Genomic DNA, 12,505 nt, shown 5'->3' with positions numbered 1-12,505 from the left:
CGGTGTGAAATCTTTCCTGGCTGCGGGGTGGGGCTGTTGGGGAGCAGGTGCCGGGGGGGCTCGGGGATTATTCACCCGCTGATCTCGGCCACGAGACTGGTAACGGTGCCGATGCCGAGAGCAGGGGCCGAGCACAGCACTCGCCGTCCCGTTTCCCCGGTGCCAGCGCAAGAGGCGAGCCCAGCGCTCCCGGTGTCCCCGGTGAGCGGGCAGGACGTGGAGCTGCGGGCCGGCTGTGCGCCTGCTCGGGCGGGCGGACGTGGCGGCGGCGGGTTGGCGGGCGGAGCGGCCGCCCCGCCCGGCCCGGCGCGCCTCACGGGCGGGCGGTGAGAGACGTGTGCGAGCGGGAGCGGCCCGGGGCCCGCGGCCCTGCCCCCCTCGGCCGGGCCATGTCGGTGTGCGGCGGCCCCGGCGAGGCGGCGGCCCCGCGGCTGCGGCCCCGCGCTGCCCTAATGGCGCGGCGGCCCGAGCTGCTGTGCGGCGCGGCCATCGTGCTGGGCTGCGCCTTCCTCGTCGCCCTCAAAGTCACCTGCAGGTACCGACGGGGGAGGGGGCGGGCCGGGGCTCAGCCAGGGGGGAGCGGCCACCGGCCCGCCGCCGTTCCCATTAGCGGTGCTGCTCCGGGGCTTGGGGCAGAGCCGGCGGGGCCCGGCGGGCCGGGGTCGCCCTGTACCGCCGTGTACCCGCTGAGGCCGGGCCGCTTCGGGCACGGGTATCCCCGGGCTGGGGGACGGATCCTCCTCCGGGCCCCACCACGTGCGGTCCCCAGGGCAACTGCGTGTCTGGGGACGTCGTGTCCCCCTCAGCGGGATGGCAGCGGGGCCGCGGGGCGGGTAGGGGCGATAAGAACGTGGGTGGGGAGGGAGCGGAGTGTTTTAAAGACATCTGTCCCACCGGGGTGTCCGTGCTGTGGCGGTAGATTCGCGGGGCCACGGACTCCTGCGAGCAGTATCAGAATATGCAGGGCAGTGTCCGGGGGAGAGCCAGGCTCTGCTCGATGGGGCCCAGCAATCGACAGGAGGAATGGGCAGGAACTGATTGATGCCCAGGAAATTCCACCTGAACACGAGGAAGAACTTCTTCCCTGTGAGTGACCGAGCACTGGGACAGAATGTCCAGAGAGGCTGTGGAGCCTCCCTGGCTGGAGATATTCCAGACCCGTCTGGACACAATCCTGTGCTGTGTGCTCTGGGATGACCCTGCCTGAGCCGGGAGGTGTGACCAGAGGACCTACCGTGGTCCCTTCCAACCTGACCCATTCTGTGGCCCTGTGACAGGCGCGTGGTTGGGCTGGAGCTGCTTTTGCTCATCTCCAGAGGTGTCCGGGGCCTGGCGCTGCTGCAGGAGGGCTGAGGGGGCTCTGGGCTGCAGCGCTGCCCTCAGCGTCGGGGGCCAAACCAGTGTGCCTGGCTCGTGTGCTGTCATCACCCCCCTTTTGCCTGCACCTGTTTCGGACAGAAAGATGTTCCGTGGTTTTCCCTGCCAGTCTGATGTTCCTCTTGGGAGCTGGAACTTCCTTCTTTGCAAAGGGCTCTTCAGTTCCTGTTTGCCCAGAGCTGGCGTACGTGGAACCAGGAGATGTTTGTACTGGAGGGGCGGGGAGGGCCGGCCATGAAAGGTCAGCACAGGCTGCTTGGTTCTAGAGCCTAAACCAGGCTCCGAGTTTTCTGCATGGGTTTTAGGGCAAGGTGACTGTTACATGCTCCAGGTAATACTATATTAAGGACAGCCCCTAATTTTGAGATTAGGAGAAGGCTACAAGGTACTGATTATGTCCCTGTTCCACAGCATCTGACAAATTTTTATTCCATGAAATACTTGATTCACGGTAATGCTTCTGAAAAATGCTAAGGCCTTCTTTGCTTACCTGTCCACAAAGGGTGTATTACTTGAATCAGAGTGACTTTTGAGTCTATGAATGAGTGCCTCTGAGTAGCTATGCCTCCATGCCAGGAGACTGTATTTCACAGTGACCAGATAATGTAGATGAAATTGTAAAGCTCTTCCCATATTTCAGAATGTATGGTGAAGGATTTCTGTTGAAAGGCTCTCCCGCGTCGTCTTTCAACAGATTTCTGGACATAATCATCTCCCTGGTGTTACATTGCTAAGAAAGTAATACTTTTTTTTAATACTTACAATGATGCTTTCTACCCTCCTTTATTTAAAATCTGCATATTCCTCTCATTTTACTGCTAGCTGTGTTTGAAAGTTCACAGATGGAATTGGATTGGAATGTGGTTCTCACCACCCTGTAATCTAGAAGTTTGATTAAAAGGCTTCAGCTCTTCAGATTGTAGTTAAATAGACAAAGTAATATCAAATAGGTGTTCCCTGTTTGGTTACTGTCAGAAATGCAGAAAATTCAGGTGTAAAAATTCCTTGTGCAGTTTGTAGCATGGTTAATTCCACATGTTAACTATAAATACAGGACATAGTTTCTCACCACATGTCAGTGTGATTTACTGGCAAGTCACAGGACCAGGGCGTATGTACTACCACTGCTCTTACAATATATAACTTTTGAGATCAATGGATAAGAAGTATGGGAAGGGAAAATTCCTGCACTACAAGGCAGTCCATTAGTGGGATTTGAAGTCTTGTGGGTTTATAGGGACTCAAAGAGTAGCCAAATGAGACCTGACCTAGCATGGGTTGTTACAGAAAGCCTGTGGTCTAGAACCAGAATTATTTCTGGCACTATGCAAATGTCTTTGAGACAGCCCCACTCTCAGGACTGTGCAATCATAAGGAGCTGCTGGTCCTGTTGGCACTTGCATGTGCTTCCCTTTATTACCAGGGTGTTCTCCTGGAAAGTTTTAAGTTGTTGTAGGCTCTGGCAGCAACTAAATAACACAACCAGTGTTTTAATAAACAATTTGTGATTATTACGTTTGTGTAATTTCTTACGTAATCCTCAGTTTATGTGTCTAAATTGTAGGGGTTTTCTTAAGGAAATCAGTCAAGATGTTCTATTATATGTTTGGTATTGCAGACGAAGACACTACTCAGCAAATCTCCTTAAGCAGCTGTTGGCTATTGATTTATTATGTTTTGGTTTTTAATAATTACTGGAGTTTTAATCATACTTGAAGGTAGTCGTGTATTTTATGACTCATGCATATCACAGGACTTCTGCTGGTGTGTTCTACCCATTCTTGCAATCTGGAGCCAATTCATTATCTAATTTTTAAGTCTTACGCTGTAATTCTTGAACCAGTCATCCTCTTTTGGTTTAATTCAGTAGAGGAAGCAGAGGTTTAAAACATATTGATGTTGTCTGTTTTCATTAAACTAGATGGAGAGGAGAAATTCTGGCTGCTGTCTCTGAAGAAGTGTTGTGCTTTCAGCAGCTGATCAGCCTGTGTGTGCCAGAGCTCCCACTGGAGCTGTGTCCTGTCCAGCTGGCAGGCAGAAATGGCAAGAAGCTGCAGTTTGGAGAAGCATGGGATGCAGGAATGGCAGGGAGCCAGAGGTGTTGGTTGTGAGGTGACTGAAGAACTTAAGGGTTGGGAAGGAGGTGCTGAGTGGTGGTTGGGGGAGAAGGGAAGGAACACAGGTAGAAGTCCATAGAAGAAAGTCTGTGTAAAAACATAATGTTGTGAGTGGAGGAATTACTGAATTATAAACAGGAGGAACCATTTATGTTTTCAAAAACCCGATTTTGAAGCATTTTTTTCTTATACACAAATTAAGATTTTCTACAACTTGTGATATAAACCAGGGGCAATTCTAATATGTTAAAGCTTAAGTGAGTAGCCTGGAAATGAGAGAAAAGCTACAATACAGTTCTTTGCTGTATTATAAAGACAAAGGTACTTCTCAAAAACTGGATAGATTGTAAAGTTTGAAAGTGTGGCAGAGTTTTTACGAGGTTGCTTAATCTGTGAGTTTGACAGTGTTCAGGGCTCAGTAATTTTATCACAATCACTAAAATTTTAACCTGAGAAGGATCAAATATCAGATAGTAAGATTTTTGTATTAGTTTTTTGTTGCAACAAAGTAGAAAAATATACACAAAGTAAAGAAATACACAGTTTTTCCTGAAACTTCCATTATGAACCATGGCAAAATTGAGCAAGACAGTATTGTCCAGTTTTCAGTCTGACTTACTCTAGTGTAAATATAGCTAGTGAAAAATTTTAAAATAAAGACAATATCAAAAGAGAGTATGATCATTCACTTGCATTTAGGGCAGATTATGCCATAGCAACTTCTGAACACCTTGGAAGTCCCAAATTCTGAATTGTTTGATTGCTGATGGAATAGAAAGGTTTTCTTGAGTATTTGGTTTATGTTCTTCCTACTTACTGGCCAATCTAATTTCTCTTTAAAACTTCATCTGTCATAAGCTCTTTAAATTTAGATTCTCTATAAGTTGATACTGTCCTTGCCATTGTTGTGCCCTGAACAGTTTGCAGTCCCTGCTCTGATCAGTAAAATATACTAATGCACATTTATATATATTTTGCTAATACAGTATAAAAGAATGGAAGTATAGAATACTGTAAAACAAAGCATAAGGCAGGGTAATAGGCTCTGTTTATATAAACAACACATCACAAAACGTTATGACCAGTATCTCTTTTCTTATCAGGGTGCTGTTACCTAAAGTACAGGTGTTAAAAAAGGATAAGGCCAGGGAAGAAATGAAAAGAAATCACTCTTCCTGGTAATTTTAAGCTCTACAGCAACCAACCATAAGAGTGTGAGCTAACATACCCATAAAGACAGTGCATGGTATCACAGTGTGACTTTTTAAAGCTTGTGAAGGGTCATCTTTAGATTTTTATAATATTTTGTGAAACTAACTCAGATAACATAAATTTTGGTCATTTTGTATCTAAAGTTTTCTAAAGTTTTGTCATTGCATGACTTTTGCTAAGAATAACACTTAGGGCTTTGGGCACACTTTTTTAACTGCTGCTGTACATTCTCAATAACCATTCTTCATTTTCTTCCTGCAGCCGAGCAAAAGATGTGACAATGCCAGCAAAGCTTCCAGTGAATTTTTTCTCCACAAGATCTCCAGTCATTGATCTTTTTCGGGGGCAGTTAGACTATGCAGATCAGCTCCGGCAGGATTCAGAAATCGTGCTGTATTTCTTCTACGCGCCGTGGTGCGGGCAGTCCATTGCAGCAAGAGAAGAAATAGAACATGTAGCCAGCAGATTGTCAGACCAGGTAACTCCAGAGAAGATACCAATCTTAAACATGACTTGATTGCTTTTCATTGTTCAAGCTGATGCTGATTTCTGTCTTCTCCTGAGAAACAGTAGGACTTGAAAGGTCACATATTAGGGAAACTCATCAGTCACCTTAATTTTAATTTAGCATACGGAGTGGTAGAATAAATTGAGACAGCCTGTGATTCCTGCTCAGTTGTCTGTTATTTCTGCTTTTAAATGGGGAAGCCCACAAGTTTCTTACTGTAAAGTGTTTTCAGATTTACTCATCTGCCTTCAGACAGAATTTTCACAGAATTTGCTTCCAGTTCTGGGATCTTGGAGACACTGGTAATCATATAAAGATTGTAATCACAGCACTGCTTTCAAACAGTTGGGTGCCTGTGAACACTTCACAGGTACAGCTATCCTAAAACTCCACTTGTTGAGTTCCACTCTGCAGAAAAAGTAATTACTGTGAGTTATGATTAATAAATTTGAAGGATTTAGATTAAGAAGCATAAAAGCTATAAAGAATAGTGACCAAAAGGATTGTTGTTGCAGAATGACAAAAAAAGAATACAAAGAGTCTGTCTGTGACAGGTATGGAATACTGAGTTGAAAAGGCCCTGAAAATATCAGATTAAATGGATTGGAAAAAGTACATCAGGTACACGTTGGGATAAAGTAGGTCATAGTAATATACTTTGTTAGCTGTGAATTTTTGCCTCCTTTGCAGGTGCTGTTTGTGGCTGTGAATTGCTGGTGGAACCAGGGGAAATGCAGGAAGCAGAAGCACTTCTTTTATTTTCCTGTGATACATTTGTACCATCGGAGGTAAGATTTCATATGTACAGTCTAGACTTTTTATTGTTTTGAGAAAGAGAGGTATCATATAAAGTGCTGCATTTTGAAAATGTTACATTTCTGGCTTCAGTAAATAGTTTTGGGATGGATTCTTGGTGAGCTCATCCTGTATGCTACTCAAGTGCCAGGTAGGGCTGTAACTGTCAGTTAAATGATATGCTGGGCAATTCTTCATCCTTATGGAAATTTTGGGTTGCCTGTATATCTCCTGGAAGTTCTACCTTCAGTGAAAATAATTCAGAGTTACATATTAATTTCAGATGTCTGCTTGCTCTGTGGACAGATTATAACAACTGGTCCTGAGTTATGACAGCATTAAAGAATGTACCTAAGGGTTGTTGAAGATAGTGAAATTTAAGTGTGTGTTTAAATAGCACTACATACTGAAGACCTTGTTCTAATTTAGAACTTTGCACTCACTTTTTTGTTCTCCCAAAGCTAAGATACCATTGTATAAAATTTTATATAACCTCATATTTATTTTTTAGTATTTGTATGTATTATCCTTTTTTTCCTCTGTGTGGAACAGAAGGTAATGAAACACAATTTCTAACACTACATAAAAGCATTTATCCCTTGTATTTTACTTTTTATTTCGCTAATCTTGAAATACAGCTCTCTTTCATTACAGAGGCTGGTGGTTTTTTTTGGGAGGAATTTATGCATTGAGAAGGAACAGTCCTGGTCTTTGTTAGCTGTACTTGTAGTAGACAAGAGACACTGGCATAATTTGAACTGTAATGAAACTGCCCTATAATCCCACTTGGATGTACATTGACTGAAACTTACTTGACCTTGAAATTGCAACACAGTAGATGGATGCACTTGGTATCATCAGTAACCTTAAACAGAGTTGTGACAAGATGAGGTGTAAATCCCTATTGATACTTCATAAAATCCTGAAGGGCAGTGCATGCCTCAGGCCTGACGTACTAAACCTCACATGTGGTGCCCTGGGCATGTGACATGTTGAGCATTGCTGTGAAGACAGAGATTTGTAATAAAGTGATGTAGGATGTAGAATGATCTAGTGGGCTCTAGGAGACCATTTTGAAGCACCTCAATACAGGTATCTCAGTGTGAGTTGGGTATTCTCCAGTGTGTACGTACAAGCTATATTAAAAATGCATCACATTAAATTCTTCAGTGGAAGTGGACTAATTCTTTATGCTCTTTGTACTTGATTTCATTTGGGACAATGATGCTTTGTCCAATCCAATGATAATTAGGAGAAGAACCTCTGGAATTTGCAGCTGCAAGCCCCAGGCCACCTTATGTTTTAGCGCTGCCTAACATCATGTGAGCTGTTTTATCTGATGGCTGGGGATGAAGCTGGAGCTTTGCTGAGTCTGTTCATCAGCACTGCAACTGAATTTGTCCCTGCTTTACTGATTGCTGCTCGTAAAAGCCTGTGTAAAAATATTGCTCCTTTTCAGATTGATACTGTTTGATACTGAAACACTGAAAAAACAAGGGAAAATAGTGACACTTTTCAGATCTGTGTTTTAAAGTCATGTGCGTTTACTTCAGAAAAAGTGGAAAGATACCTAGATGGTCATGTAATTTATACCTGAATTTTGCCAAGTTCTTTAATGAGACTCAGAAGTGGTCTCCATCTCTCCCTGCTCACCAACACTGCCCCTTCCACAGATACTCTGGTGCTTCCCTCTGGTAACACAACTCCCTCATCACTTACAGAAGCCACTGGTAAAACACAGAGAGCAATTCCCTAGAGGCTGAGCATGCTGTCTATGTAACACCTATCTACCAACCCCAGGAGGGACTCTCTACTGTTAATTTAAGTCTTAATGTTCTATTATTTTTTTTGGTACTAGTTTTGGACCAATTGAATACAAAGGCCCTATGAGTGCTGTTTATATTGAAAAGTTTGTTCGCCGGGTGATGACACCACTACTCTACATCTCGTCTCGATCAAAATTACTAGATTTCCTCTCAAATTATGAGGTACTTGTCTCTCTTCTCTAGCTTTACCACTGTGGTTCAAAAAGAGTTTGACTTGTTCAAGGATTAAATTTGATCTGCTCCAAAGTACTAGTTTATTTTCAGGATCCTGAAATCAGTGCCCTATAAATTTGTTAAAATCATAAGAATATGAAATGACAAGTTCATAATGTTGGTTCCCTGTATAGTTACTATTACGATTTAGTGATGCTATTACTTTACATTACTTTAGTATGTAGAGACAACAATCAAAGTTGTTACTTCACTAAACTGTTACATATAAACAAAAAAGGGAGAAATCTTTTCACAAAAATCTTGCAGTCGAAGTTGGGACAGCATTCGAGAAATATATAATCATTACTTTAACTTTTAAAGAATTTTAAGCTTTTCTAGTAGGAAAAGTCTTTTAAGTGAAAACAAATGTGAAACCAGTTGAAGCAAGGGCACCTAATCACTTTGTATGTAGTAACTTGATGATTTTAATCCACTGGTATGTGGTATTTTATTCATTTTAGTCTCTTGTGTTCAGGGGTGCCAAGATTGGTAGCAATACTGGTGGAATAGTAACTTCTAGCTAGACAAAATATGCTTAAACCAGAGCCATTTAAAATGCCTTTATAACTGTTCATTCTTGCAGTGCACAGTGCAGAAGTACCATAATCTTACTACAGCCCAAGCTGTTAGAGCACTGTGGAAATTCTGATCAACAAGTCAGTGCTGTGGCAGTGGGCACAACATGGGAGGGACCCTCCAGTGTCTGGGACTGGAGCAGATGCTGTGTGAGAGATGCACAGTCAGTGCCTGGTTCTGCTGCAGATGGAGCATAACCTGTGCTGTTCAGTGTAGGGGACACACTGGGAGTTCCCCTGGGTCGTGGCTGTGCTGTTCATGCCAGGAGCTACTGCTTGGTTTGGTTTCCAGTGTTTTAAGTGGGGACTGTGAGTTGGGAGTACTGTGTTGTGGCCTGTCTCTGCTGCTGCTACTTTCCATGATCACAAGCAAATCTGTTGCCCTTCCATTGCTTCAGTTTTGCTGTTCTAAAATTCTAAAACATTCCTTTCCCTCTTACAGAGTTTGAAGAAAGCCATGCTTGGTTTTTGGTCTGTGTTATGTTATTTCTTGGTAGACTGCAGAAGGTAACTAGTGAGCACATTGTCATGAAGCTTAAATTTGCTTTGCAGTAAGAGGTGCATTTCCACTGGAAAAATACTAAGATAAAAGACAAATTTAGGGGGCACCAATAAGTATTTTAAAATACTGCTTAGCAGTTGAACAGATATTTTTGTGTCTGCCTTCAGACTTTCCCCCTTCTGTGCTTGAAATTCTGTGGCTCCAAGTGCTGAGTTGCTGTTTATGTTCAGCATTTGTTGGTTCTTTTTTTTTCTGAAGTGGCCCAAGAACAGAGGCTGTTCTGCCGTGTTGCCTCACAGTCATTCATGCCTGAGGTTCTGTCCTACACCATGGCTCCAGGTGCTCAGTGTCTTTCTTGGATAACTTTGCAGAGGCAAGAGGGGAAGAAGGGCATACAAAGTAACAGATAAAGATGAGATGAAAGAAACAGAATTGTTTATGAAGATGGATGCAGAGAAAACCATAGACACAAAGGAAAAGTTAGTTTTAAAATAGAAATAGGTTATTTTATCACTTCAGTCAGAAATAGAAACATTTTACAGTATTTTCCTTGAAAGCTGAGAAATCCATACCTTTTGTAGGAGAAAATACAATCTGGGGGTTAGTCCTGTGTTTAAGAAGTGAGGAAGTTTGGGGAATAGAGTAGATTATGGAAAATTGGGACATGTATGGCACAAATGAGTTGCTATTTTGAGGCCCTTGGATAGTGTGTTCCTCTGACTTTTGATCTTCTCTGTATAAAAAATATTAATTTTTAGCAGAAGGGAAAGGAGAAGACTGTCAAGGATTACTATTGAGCACTTTGGCCACTGTCTGCTGGTGTATCATCATTTTGTGATTTCACTGAAAAGCTAATTAATTTCAACCTCAAAATAATTTGAAAGATTTGTCATCTTCACTATCTAATTTTCAGTGCTGTGGTCTGGTAGCAAATGGGTTCTGCAAACTAGAAGAAATACTGATGAACGGAATCCATTTAAATTTAAGAACAGGTGGTGTTTGTTACTTGGTCTTTTGTTCCTTCTCGACCTAATCACGACTGTTGCGATATGCTGTGTTGCTCTCACTAGGCGGCGCTCAATCCCCATTAAAAAAATCTGTTTGAAGACTCAAAAGTTGAGATCTGCTTTCTCTAATACTACCTGAGGTTGTTTTCTTTGGGGTTGTGGAATGATACTAGTGTAAAACTTGAAATTTATAAGAATTAATTTTTGAGAGCAAGGAAAATGTGCCATTTGGAAAGCAGTAAAAATCTTGGAATGTTAAGGAACATCCAAATTAAATGAGCAAAAAGGTGTGCAGTTCCTTCCATAACTCAAGGTACCTGTGAATACCTGTAATCAGATTTCTTTTGTTTTCTTAGCTGGAGAGATGTAACAGTTTCATTTTAATCCAAACTGGCATCTCTCATTCCTCATCTGACTGCCCTAGCTGCTAGAAATGGCCTCAGCCTCCTGAGGCACAGAGGAAGAAACAGGAAACCACTGTAGTAAGACAAAAAGCTTCACTTATTTATGAAAATTAAATGTGCTCAGGAAATTCATTGTTTTCTGGGTTCAGGAGCAGTAGGAGAGGAGTTGGTCTCTCTAGGAGGTGGCTGCTGTGTCTCTTAACAGGAGGTCAGCTTTCTGCCTTGCTCTCTTTGTGTAGGAATGCTTCCTGAGCATCAGCCAGCTGGGTACATCTGACACAGACAGAGATTCCTCTGGCTTTTGTGTGGTGCCTGTGTTCAGTGATGGTGTGAAAATTTGCTTTCAGGTCTGGGTACACAATGATTTTAACATCATTGCAAATTATGTTAAATGTAAATTTAATTTAGTATCAGTCAACAGTTTCTTTGCATTTCTACAGTACAGGTTTAGTGGTATGTAATATTGGTTCTTCTGTTCCCCAGAGAAGACATGTTCCTTTCCTCTTGTTGTTTTCCTTCCTGTGCTCACAGATAAAATGAGGCAGGAATTGCCTGCCTGCCTGCACAAGTCTGAGAGTCTGAACAAAATCACCTCCCTTACTTCACTGCAATATAGCCAAAGCATTTTTTAAAAAATTACAAATTGGGATAGAAGTAACTAGAGTATTAAAAGCATTTATCCAGTTGTAAACCAGTCAGTAACTTTGGGATTTTTCCTGTCTTCCCTTCCCATTATTTCATTTTTTTGGCCTTTAATTTTCAAAGCTTTTTCATCGCAGTCATTTAATGCCTTTCTACAGCTCTTCAAGTCAGCTGTAGTTTCAGTGACTCCCACCAACGTTTGCAAATTTTGTTCATAGAAATAGTGAACTGCTTGATTATCAGTACACATCCTGGCTGGCTGTCTTTGGCTACTGAAAAACATCACTTTCTAACTGTGTTTTGTCTTTCCTACTAATCTGGAAAAGGCCTTTCCATGATACTTCTTATCACCTTAGTTTCTTCAAGAGTGGTTGGTAACTTCTAGACTAGGGAATTACAGCAAGCTGCATGGAGTCATCTAATGCTTGCTTGTTCCTTCCAAGAGCTGTGATAGTTTTGAGGCATGGTTCAGTAATAAAACTGACTTTTCTCCAGTAGAAATTACTCATCTGAAAATCTGTTAATTCTTAAAGTTTCCATGAACTTGCTGTTTGATAATTGTTGAGATGCCTGGTAAATCTGTTACTTGATTTAATTGCATCCCACATCACTGTCCATTTCTGTCGTGAAGAGACCAAGCAAGAAATAGGCTTCACTACAGTTAATGATTTTGTATTTCCATATATGAGTTTCATTAGGAGATAGCACTAAGGAGTCTTCACTGACATCCTCAGGTTTGCTCCAAGGCCCTTCCTACAGACACTTGGTGTGAGATAGGGACTGAAAATCTTTTCATGGAAAGAAAAGCTCCAGCAAGCTCCGCTCTAGCAATGCCCATGCTCCTAAGCAGCCCTGTGTCACATGTTAGTGTTTATTCCTCAGAGTTCAGACAGCAGCAGGTTTAGCTGATTACTCCTAAGTGCCCACGTGGAGATGGGTACCAGAACTGCACATGGTGGTTGCCTGGAAGCAGCTGCTCATCAGTAACAGATTGGATGTGCTGTCCTCCTAAACTGTTTGCTGGCAGCTGTTACTGAGTTTTGGAGGGTTTTACGTGAAAGAAGGTGAGAGTTGTTGCTGTCCAGCTCTTCTTGGCCCACTTATATTCCAAACCAAGGACCTCTTGTTGACATTGAGATACCTCTTTTGTGAGACTTGAACCTCACTTGTACAGAGCAAGAATTGTCATTAGTTGCAGTATCTGGAAGCATTCAGTCTTGTTAAAAACTTCATTCTTACAGACAGGAAAATTTTCTTGGTACTTGGGAAGAAATACAGTATTTTAGTCCCTTTCCTCATGTGTATAATTGCAGTCTCTAGCAGGGCA

General features: G+C 42.6%; 1 protein-coding gene across 3 annotated transcripts in view; it reads left to right on the top strand.

Annotated features, from left to right (window-relative positions):
* The first annotated feature begins 389 nt into the window (after window positions 1-389).
* Window positions 390-12,505, top strand: part of TXNDC11 (thioredoxin domain containing 11) — a 28,411-nt gene continuing 16,295 nt past the window's right edge. The window contains exons 1-4 of one of the 3 annotated variants that reach the window (XM_033074483.2): window positions 390-535; window positions 4,968-5,184; window positions 5,905-6,002; window positions 7,868-7,997. In XM_033074483.2, coding sequence (XP_032930374.1) covers window positions 390-535; window positions 4,968-5,184; window positions 5,905-6,002; window positions 7,868-7,997 — 591 coding nt within the window. Of the gene's footprint in view, window positions 536-4,116; window positions 4,673-4,967; window positions 5,185-5,904; window positions 6,003-7,867; window positions 7,998-12,505 lie in introns of those variants that run through there. The other 2 variants (XM_033074484.2, XM_042779785.1) reach the window with 2 other exon arrangements.

Source organism: Catharus ustulatus, chromosome 16 (genome assembly GCF_009819885.2).
Source record: "Catharus ustulatus isolate bCatUst1 chromosome 16, bCatUst1.pri.v2, whole genome shotgun sequence".
NCBI classification, from domain to species: Eukaryota; Metazoa; Chordata; class Aves; order Passeriformes; family Turdidae; genus Catharus; species Catharus ustulatus.
Note: the sequence above shows the minus strand (reverse complement) of the source record. Positions and strands in the feature narration are given on the sequence as shown.